This window comes from Teleopsis dalmanni, chromosome 1 (assembly GCF_002237135.1).
Source record: "Teleopsis dalmanni isolate 2A chromosome 1, ASM223713v2, whole genome shotgun sequence".
Taxonomy (NCBI): Eukaryota; Metazoa; Arthropoda; class Insecta; order Diptera; family Diopsidae; genus Teleopsis; species Teleopsis dalmanni.
Window position 1 is genome coordinate 95,128,440 of NC_051846.1, and position 10,865 is coordinate 95,139,304.

At 31.0% G+C, this 10,865-nt stretch overlaps 1 protein-coding gene and 1 long non-coding RNA gene across 2 annotated transcripts; one reads left to right on the plus strand and one right to left on the minus strand.

The window, feature by feature from the left end:
• Nucleotides 1-3,438: 3,438 nt before the first annotated feature.
• On the plus strand, nucleotides 3,439-4,024 carry LOC119688909. The gene is made up of 2 exons (XM_038103582.1): nucleotides 3,439-3,510; nucleotides 3,571-4,024. The coding sequence occupies exons 1-2, from the start codon at nucleotides 3,439-3,441 to the stop codon at nucleotides 3,985-3,987; spliced, it is 489 nt and encodes a 162-aa protein (XP_037959510.1). The 3' UTR covers nucleotides 3,988-4,024.
• Nucleotides 4,025-4,433: 409 nt separating this feature from the next.
• Nucleotides 4,434-5,002, minus strand: LOC119673098. Its single transcript, XR_005252004.1, has 3 exons — nucleotides 4,970-5,002; nucleotides 4,693-4,913; nucleotides 4,434-4,630 (listed from the first exon to the last, which is right to left on the minus strand). It is a non-coding gene; the product is annotated as an uncharacterized LOC119673098 (long non-coding RNA).
• Nucleotides 5,003-10,865: the final 5,863 nt, after the last annotated feature.

Genomic DNA, 10,865 nt, shown 5'->3' on the forward strand with positions numbered 1-10,865 from the left:
ATTGTGTCATTCGCTGTCAAACATAGGTTAGGTGACCACATGTTGTTAAAAATTTTAAGGTGCCCAGTTGTGCGTTTCGGATGTAGGTTAACACTTGTTAAATAATATGTTAAATAATATACATTTGTTAAATTGACTCTTAAATTGTATGTATGCTGGTTTGTCCCTTAAAAGATTTTCCCTATATACAAAAATGGCCCACAATAGGCATTTTCTTTTGTATGCAAATCACAAAAGAACAACCGTTTATTTTGAAAATAACATATGAAACAACAACACTGCTGGCTTATTTAGTCCAACCTTTTTGAAACCGCTTAACTAATTAGCAGCTCAAATTGCATGGTTGCCAAGACTAAAAACTCGTCTATTGTGAACGATTTTTGGAAGTACATATGTAATTTTCAGTTTACGGTCAGCTGTTAACTGTATTTGAAAAATAATAATATACAATTCTCTTTAATTTTCAACTGTCAACTGCAGTTATTTAATATAATTATTTTGCTGTGAATCAAACGTAAGTAGTTGTAGAATTTAAAAGTAAAAATATTAAGGAAATCTATTTTTTATAGTTATTTATATTTTTAGAGTAACACCCTTTTCGTGTAACATCACGAAAAGGGTGGAGCAATGCAGAAACAATTGGGCGGTTGATCAAGAAATAGAACGAAAAAAATTGTCGATGTTGGAGGCCGTTGTAAAGTCATTAAATTAATAAGTAGTTGTGTTTATTATTTTATTTAGTTTATTTATTTTTTTTCAACACAATAGTGTGGAAGAAACGGCAGATCAACCAGAATTTTTTGATACTTTTGAGTTGGATGCCTCAATTGATTTAAGACAAAACCTATTTAATTAATTGTCAAGAGAAAATATTATTTAGATTTAAAACTAAATATTGAAAATAACGTACAAACAATAAAATATAAAAAGAAGTTGTGTTTATCGAAATTGAAATTGAAATATATAAAAAAAATATAAAATATATAAAATATAACGAGTACTTGCATTTACCAATGATTCCAAATATATTTTGTTTACATTTTGACAACCAAATAGCTTGAAATTTGTTCCATTTTTTATTTCGTTTCACTTACATATGCTGCATTACCATTTCTAAAAATCTAAATGACATATAAATTGGGTTAAATTCGGTCATTTAAAGACCATAAATGATCATTTAAAACTGCTGAATGAGCAAATAAATTATAATTTAGCCCCTTAATGATAATTTAGCTGTCGTCTGTCAATGCTATAAGATTAATCATCGAACAGTCTGTAGAATGGAGATCAACTATATTTATTATTTATAGACTACGAAAAAGCCTTTGATACACTATGTCACACCGTCATTTGGAACGCGCTTGAACATAAGGGTGTGTCGCAAAAGATCATTGGGCTCATCAAAGCCCTATACAAGGATGCCAGTTGCAGGACACTGCACGAGAAATATCTAAGCGACAAAATACTCATAAAAACCGGCGTTCGACAGGGTTGCGTAATGTCACCGTTGCTGTTCAACATCGTCCTGAACGTAGTTCAGTGCGGACATTGAGAACCGCATCAACAAGGCAAAACAAGCGTTCGGTCGCTTAAATAAAGTCTGGAGATCATCTCAGATATCGCGTCTGACTAAAATACGAAAATTTAATTCCAGCATAAAATATTGCCTTCTATATGGATGCCAATTCTGGAATACTACGGAAAACAGCATCATGCACTACAAGTTTTTTTAAATCAGTCATTACGCAAAATTGTTAAAGTATTTTGGCCAAATGCAATTTCAAACGAAATTGAAAACCGCTATTGGGAATGGATCGGTCACACTTTGCGTAGACCGACTGGTGACATTACAAGAATGGCGATTGAGTGGAACCCGATGAGTAGCAGAAGAGGGGGCAGACCTGCTCACATCTGGAGACAACAAACCGACGCGGAAATATCACACATGCGGAAAGGATGGGGAGAGTTGAATCTATTGGTCACCAATCGTACCGAGTGGAAGTTATTTGTTACGACTCTATGCTCTTCCTAGGAGTTGAAGGATTAAATATATATATTAGGACTGGTGGCTTGTAAAATATCAAATTTTTACTGGCACTACTCTTTGCACAAGTTGCTTTTAATATTTTGTTTGTAAAATACATTGAATATTTTTTTGGTCTACAGCATGTCTTGAGTCGAGAATCATTGCTCTAAACGCAATTCAAAAGGTTTTGAAAAAATATTTACGACAAAACATTTTTTATATGATCTAAAATAATCTATAACTGTAATAAAATATGTAGCAATAATACCAAAATATTAGAAACCAACACTTAATCTAATACACAATTTAATCCGATTTTAATAGCAAAAAAAAATTAATTATGCGTTTCTCACAAAAAATTAGCAAATACAAAAAACGTAAATGTTATATTAAGTTTTTAACTTTTAATTGTGAAGATCCAAGAAATAATTCAATTACAAAGCAATAATCATTTTATGATACTCGGTGTATAAATATATAAAAGTTTTTAAATTTTTTTCCATAATTTCTAAATAGACAGTTTTTTATCTGAATTCTTCTGCATAACTTAAGCGACAGTCATTTCGAAATTTTCGTGAATAACGATCACGCAATGCGTACATACCAGCTTCTATACAAACGCATTTAACTTCTGCACCACAAGCTCCGGGTATGAGTTCAGCTATTTTACGCAAATGAATGCAGCGAGTCAAGTTAATTTTATGCGAAGGAATTTTGAAAATATCTAAACCAGTTTCTTCATTTAATGAGGGAATTTCAATTTTTTGTTCTGATCGAATTATCTTTCTTCGCAACAGCTCTAAATATTTCAGAGGAATATCTACTTTGGCATAAAATCTCGCGCTAAATAGTCAAACTAATAATTTATGTTATTTACTGAAATTATTTTATATTTACCTTTGGATATTTTTCTAAGAAACTCTTTATCAATATCTTACGACGATTATTTAATTAAATTAATTAGAAAAATTGCATAAAAAAAAATAGTTCATCAATTTGCTTCGCTATTCAAAATATGTAAACAAAATACTGAAATCAAAACATATCACAGCTGACATAAGCTGTCAAAATGTTACCTGCACACTTTTTTGGGCTAATAGTACGTTTCCACTATGTACTTAGTAAGTCATATAGTATCATAGAGCTTTTTGCGTTTACATTATTATGAGTTACTTAAGGAATAGCTTTTATGTGTCAAAAAGTTTTTAGTTTCAGAGCTTTTCTGTGTTTACATTTTAATTGTAAACAGCTGACATCAATTTTGTATTGTTAAAAGTATATAAATCAACATGGAAGAGAACGCAGAAAATTTCAATAATTTAATATATAATATGTGTAATGTTGTGCATAATATAAAAGCGGCTGTTGCTGCATATATAAAAGAACAGACAAAAATTTATAAAAAAATACAAATGATCCAAAAACAACAATTAACGTTGCTTTCGTCAATGATAACAAGAAAAAAAAGGAAGTGCTGGACTTTGGTAAGTACGGGCAGTAAATTATTAAATAAAGAATAAAATTTAAATGAGTTGCTATTTTAGAAAAGAACGAAGAAGTTTTGGGAAGAAGATTGCCAAAAAAATGGTCCTGAGTTCTTTGAAGAAAATTTTCGTATGAGCATAGAATCTTTCAATGAGCTTTGCAATCGTTTGAAAAATTTGGAGAAGCAAGACACCAGCTTTAGATGTGCAATTTGTTTAAGAAAAAGAATTGCAATTGCACTTTACTGTCTTGGCTCATCCGCTGAATTCAGAAGCATTGCAAATCTGTTTGGCGTTGGAAAGGCCACAGTTTGCAAATGTTTGAAAGAATTTTGTGCAGAAGTGTGGAAAACTCTTTTGCCTTTATATATGAATGCTTTGCCATTAAGCAGCGAAAAGGTAAAAGAGTGCATTAGCGGCTTCGAAGTCATGGGTTTTCCACAATGCGTGGAAAACCCTTCGTTATATGAAGAATAAATTCCTTTTTGGAAAAAATATGTGAGAAGTATGTTGATCATCCGTCTAAATAGTTAACATATTTAAAATAAAAATTTTGTTTTTTTCCATTGCAAAATATATGTATTAAGTGTTCTTAAACAAATTATTAAATCTTTTATTCTAATATCTAAAAGTATATAAATTAATATCTTCGCAACATTTGTTTATGAGATTTGTTGCAAATCTTTGAGTATCCCAAGTATATCTTTTAAAAATTTAGACATATTTTTATTTTATCGCAAAATCAGAAGTAATTGATTTTATTGAATAATATAAGAAAGTTGTTTTATTTTGCCATTTTAAAAATTTTATAGAATACTTATATCGGAAAATATATTACTATACTTAAATGTACATAAAAGTAATCGATTTTAATATGATTAAAATAACTTATAAAGATTTTATAATTACAAATTAAAAAATTAAAACTTATAACTAAGAAATTATTGTTCACTATTTCCTAAATAAAACCTTTGTCACATAGCCTCACTTAGCACGGTTAGAAGCTGATTCAAATCTCGCACTATAACGTAATATGGAAAAGAAAATCGTCCATACACGATTTAGTATTGACACTTTTATCTGTTAGTATTTCCATAGTTTGGACATCTAATATAGAATGCTGGTAAAAGAACATTTTATTTATTTTATGTAACAGAATTTAAAAAATTTCTCCGATATCACCTTGTATTCTCGATTATATATTATTATATAGACTACAAATATTCTTTGTAATCGTGCCAGTTTTGCGCTGGTTAGTGAGTCTTAGCCAGATTTTATCTTTACAGTTTGAGTCGTATACATTTAGTTAGCTCTAAAATCTCTCTCACTAAATCTCTGGTATTTTGTGCTATTCGATTTGATATTATTTGCCATGTTTCCTAATCTCCGTATTGTAGTATTGCCTACAAAAACAAATATTTTGTATGTATAAAAAAAAAATATTTAAAAAAATTCTTACCTCTTGTTTGTTTTGATTTTTTGATTGTTTGTTTATGTTTACATTTTGCTTCATATGTCAAATATGTCAAATTTCGATAATTTCCAATGTTGCATTCGTCATATTTGGTATAATTTTGGTCGAATTTTGCTTACTATATTCTATAGTAAATGAGAAAGCACGGAAGCTCTTTGTATGGCAAATGCAATTTACTCAGTAAATGAAGCCTACTAAGTAAGGCTAAGTACATAGTGGAAACGTACTATTACATTGTTGAAAGTTTTATTGCTAATCAAATTAAAATAAATGAATTTTCCTACTTTTAGCCTCACTCAATTTTTTTAAAATTATATCATAATTTATGGAATTTCCAATAGAGATAGTCTCTCTTGGATCTTCATACTTTTCTAGTACGTCTTAATCACGTCTTTTATCTTTGAGTAGCTTCTTTCCGTCGAAGCTATACTGACTGGAAGTGTGAACGTGAATCTGGTTACTATATAAACATTCGGGAATACTTCAAATATTTATTAAGTGCTTAGAATCCACAGTCGGTAACTTTTTGCGAAGCACCAGCGCGCGCGAGGCCGTCGGCGGTCGCCGACATCGCTGACGCCTAGCGACGCCACTGATCGTAATATTAGAAAAGCAGACTCGTGTGCACAGAGAATTCTTTTCGCACAGTGCGGTGTGCTAAGAGAATTTTATTTTGAACAGTGCGGTGTGAGCATAAAATTTTCTCCCATATCTGATTGTGCACATTTTTATAAGTCAATCGCACAGCACAAATGTGTGTGCACGAAGCTGTGTGCACATTTATTGCGTGGTGCGGTGTGAAATTTAAAACAGCACATAAAGTTAACACCACAAATGTGCGTGTGCACACTGTGTGACAAAAAATTCTCTGTGCAGTGTACGAGAGAAATTTATAGTATATAAATTTGTATAGGCTTTACTTAACAAAATATATGAAAGTTAATATTGCCGACGCTTTTAAGTTTTTTTGGTTTATTCTTCAGCATAAGTGAGTGTAATAACTGATTTTATAAATTAAATGTTGACATTTATGTGCGGTTCGATTTTTTTTCCTAAATATGTTTCATATTTATATGAAGTCTATACAATAACCATAAAAATGACTTATGATAAACAATGAATAAAAAATTAAAAATGAAACCGCAATAGTAGTTCACATAGTAAATAAATATCGGCCGGCAATATTCTTGATAGTTTGTAAAGCAACCCTTCGTGTTAGACGCTGTCGAATGCTTTAGTTACGTCTAAAAACACACCCACAGTGATCTTCTTAGAGTCTATATTCATTGCAATTTTACTAGCCACCCGATGAATTTGATGAATTGTAGAATGCTTTTTACGAAATCGAAATTGGTGAATTGGCAATAGGTTGTTTTTTTTTTATTATTGGTCCCAGTCGGGAGAAAAGAAGATTTTCATATGGTTTAGATAAGATGGGTAATAAGCTGATCAGTCTACAAGAATTGAGAATTAAAGTATTTTTGCATGGTTTTGGTATTGCTACAGCCTTCGGTACTTTCCAAACAGAAGGGAAAATCTTATTGCTAATCATGCAGTTAAAGATGTTTCTAATGTAAATGATAGCTATTACAGGTAATTCTAGAAGAAATTTACCAGCTATCTTATCATAGCCTGGTGATTTTTTTGGGTTGATATTAACGGTGTTGTTGTTTTTTTTTATTTTAGCAATTGTTATCTTCTTTATTTTAATGTTCTTCGGGGTCAGGTTCTTGGGTAGTGCATGGTTTCTTACATTTTTAGCGTTTGTGCTCCTAAAGTATTCAGCGAGAACAGTTGGTTTTTCTTGATTTGTGACCGTCCAAGTGTTATATTCTTTTTTAGGCAGTGTGCAATGGTGTATGGCACAATTACTACTCTTTGTCGATTTCCATAAAGAGTAATTTGTAACCTTTGTAGCACTCAATATTGATACATTTTTTTGTCTTTCAGTCCCTAATAATTCTTTCAGCTGTTTTGTTAATTTGTTCAACTTTGTCTTTATTTGTGGAATTCTGGATACTTGCCAGATTTTTCTCAACTTTCTTTTTTGTTCTATTTTATTTTTGATGTGATTCGGGACAGGTATTACAGTTTTGATTTTAGTTATTGGTGTAGATGCAGATGCTGCAGATAATAGTAGAGTATGGAAATTAATTATTGCATTATTTATTTCATCTTCTGTTCTTAGAGCTACATTTATAACTAATTGTTCTTCTATTAGCTCACGATATGTATCCCAACACGTTTTATAATTGTAAGTATTATTGTTCGTATTTTTCATATGAAGAGTTGTGCTGTAAACTAGTAGTATTGGTAAGTGGTCAAAGGACAACTCAAGGCTGGAATGAATGGAAAGGTTATTTACATCTATGTTTTTTGTTATAAAGAAGTCAATCAAATCAGGTTGCTTTTTTGGGTCACTAGGCCAGTAGGTTGGTTCACCAGTACTTATAAATTTTGCTTTATATTCACTCAATGCAGTGTAAAAATTTTTGCCCTTTGCGTAATCCCCTCCGACTATAAATCTTTGACCAAGGAAATTTAAGTACGTGTCTTTGGTATTTGAGAACTTAGGAGGACAATAAACAGCAGCCAATTTTAATAGACCATGAGAATCTTCAATCATTATTGTGGTCGCTTGTATTTGTTCTGTACTATGATTTTCTAATTCAGAGATAGCATAGCTTTTTTCAGTGAAATGCGTTTCTGAGGTTAATAGTATGTCGATTGAATTTGAGTACAGAAAAATTTTCAATTCGTTGGTATGTCTACTGACACCGTTTGCATTCCATGTTACTATTTTCAAGTCATTGTACTTACCCATTGATTTTTGTAACCAATGCCGTTAAAATGTTCATCATTCCTGACATTTGTGTTATCAATGTTTTCATCATTTCTTTTAAATCTGGGAGTTCTGAGTTGTAAGAATTAGATTCAACAGGTGTTTGGCGTGAAACGTGGGCATATGATAATGTTTGTGGGATGTTGGCATTTGTATTTTGAATGGTTGCATTGTTTGTTATGTTAGAAGATTGTTGATGGCTTGTTTGGACGGGTGTTACTTTTTTTTATCATGATTGGATATCGTTTAATTTTAAGTGATTTGTACACCTCACATCCCTTGTAGTTGGCTGTATGCTTTTCTCCGCATAAGGCACAGCTTATGTTTTCAGTATTTCCTTTTGTTGGACAACTGGCGGTTTTATGATTTCTTGCACATTTAACACAAACGGGTGACTTGGTGCAGAAATTTTTTGTGTGTCCAAATTTTTGACAGGTTGAACATTGAGGTATAACTTTTTGAGGGCGAGGTGGCTCAAATTGGATTTTGCAGTGAAGCAAATACTGAATTGAGTAAATTTCTTTGTTGTTTACATTTTGTTTTAATTTTATAGAGAATAAATTTAATGATCTCTTAGTTCGTGGCTGTAATATGTTTTGGATATTTATGATTTAATGACCGTTTTCATGAAGACTTTTTTTTAATTTCATTTGTATCCACAGAGAAGTGCATGCCGCGGATGAAGACTTTAAAACCTCTTCCTTCGGTTTAAATGTATAGTATTCGGTATTTTTTTGCTTTTAGTAGCTTTTTTATGCTAGTGTAATGAATAGAGTCAAATAGTTGCAGTTTGACTTCATTATTTGGTAATACTTTTATTTTGTATTTGCAATTCGGTATTGCGTCAATTGCCTTTATTAAAATGTCTAGTCTCTCTACTTTTTGAACAAAGAAGGATGGTAGTTTGCTTTTTTAATTTGTTTTGCTGCATCATTTTCGTTGTTATCGCTCTTTTCATTTTCGTCCGATAAGCATGCGAACCTGTTTGCTGGTTTGGCAAGCCAATAATTCGTCAGGGTTTGCTGATTAGACGATTGCTCTTTTTGGTTTTGTTTCTTAATCCTCTGCTTTTCTTTTTGATTATTGGGAGATGATCTATTTCTTTTTGTTGGAACTGGAGTATTTTGAGTTGCACTCTGCAATTTTTGCAAAGGCGGTGTGATTGTTGACATTATTGGTTCTTGCATTGATGATGTTGTTGTTATTATGCTAGTTGATAATGTGGTGATGTTTTCGACAAATGTTTTTACAGAATTTTGGTTTGAACTTACAGGAACATTTAACATTTAATTTCGTTTTACAGGTAGTGGTCTATCATTTAACACCTTTTGTGAAGACATATCTTTATGTTTTTAAGTTTTTTAATGAATTTGTTGAGTTGTTGATTAACTTAATTTTATTAGCCGTGGCAATTTCACTAGCTATTTGTAATATTTAATGCAGCAACTATAATGGATCTTAATAATTTAGACTATGCTCTTTGTAATATCTTTATGTTGAAAACGTTGTCATATACAAATTGTCCGTAAGCCCATATTAGTTTAATTTATTAGAGTTTATTAGAGAATCAAAAACTAAGTGAACGTTACGTGGTAATATATTGCGTGTTTTATATACCTTTGCACCACATTATATTAAAAATTTGTATTTTTTTTGTAATTCTATTTATCTTTTTGGTAGTCATGTGATATTCTCTAAAGATAAATTACCGAAATGGAAAAGATCATTGATCATCGAGGAATGGTCTCAGTTTAAATGCAATCCTGCTTTCAAAAAATTTTATATTATGATGTCATTAAATAAAATTGATATAAAAGTTAAAGCTAGAGATGGTAAGTTTTTTAACATTTTAGGGAAGATGTTAGCATTCGTAAGTGCTTTTTTACAATTCATTTCGTTTTTAGTAATGCAAGTCTTGACTGCGTTTGTTTTTACTGTATCATTTCATACTCATACTTTTATGTCTAAATTGGCAAGTACTTCCTGAAATTAATTAATATCAATAGATGTGAAATATCTTGTTCCTACTATTACAATTAAATTCAGAAATAGTTGTAAGTCCTCAGTATGCCTATTATTTTTTGTCGTCTAATTCAATGTTTATATATTTTTTTTTAATTTATTCAGTTTTTAAGGATTTGAGGTTTTTGGAAAAATCTACTATACATTTAGTTATTTTATCAAGTGATAGGTAAATCGTCAGCAAATAAATCATTATTGTTATGGACCAATATAAGTTTTCTTTCTATGCCTTTAATTATAGTGAAGTCTTAAAGGATCAGGGATTTTGTTGCAGTTCATAGTCAAGAATGGGGGTTACGCAGAAGAATATACGTTCAAATTGCATTTTTTGTGTAAAGTTGTGTTAAATAACTGCTTACCCTTAGGAGTACATATTCGACACCATTAGTAAAAGTGTTGCAGTATAGTGGCTTTGAAGCGCTTACATATTAAACAATAAAAAAATTATTTATCAATTCAGAATTTAAATCTGTTTCACACATGTTTTCTTCAACTGGTTAACGTTTCTTTATTGATATCTTTAAGGTGTCAGCTATCTCCTGTTACTTAACTTTAGAGTTTGTCAAAAAAGGATATTGTGGATTTTTTTCATTTTCTGATGTCGTCACCACTTGGTGGTGACCAATGCGTTTGGTATTATCGGTATTTGTACGCCAGCCTTTAAAGTCAGCAAACAGCTATTCTATAACTTGTCTCGATGAAGCAGGGTCGATGTGGCACTTATGTAGCCAAGCTTCTGCACTTACTGTATTTTTTTCTCAACAGAAAGAAATAATATATTAAGACATGAATTGCTTTATATCTATAGTTTAAACAAATATAAAAAGTTGCGTCACTAAAACAGCTGCAACTTAAATATTAATGTTTAAATGTCATAAAATTTTGACTGGTATCATATGGAAGTTGCTCCTATTTAAAATTTAGATACTTTTTTTTATTAGTGCCGTTGTCAGTCATCCTACGGTCTTATCAGCTGATGTGTTATATTATCAGTATACTCATCTACAGTTTTCATCC

Coding starts and splice junctions, on each gene's coding strand:
- LOC119688909 (XM_038103582.1), top strand. CDS start 3,439: ATGATCCAAAAACAACAATTAACGTTGCTTTCGTCAATGATAACAAGA. Junction 3,511..3,570: donor AAAGGAAGTGCTGGACTTTG/GTAAGTACGGGC, acceptor TTGCTATTTTAG/AAAAGAACGAAGAAGTTTTG.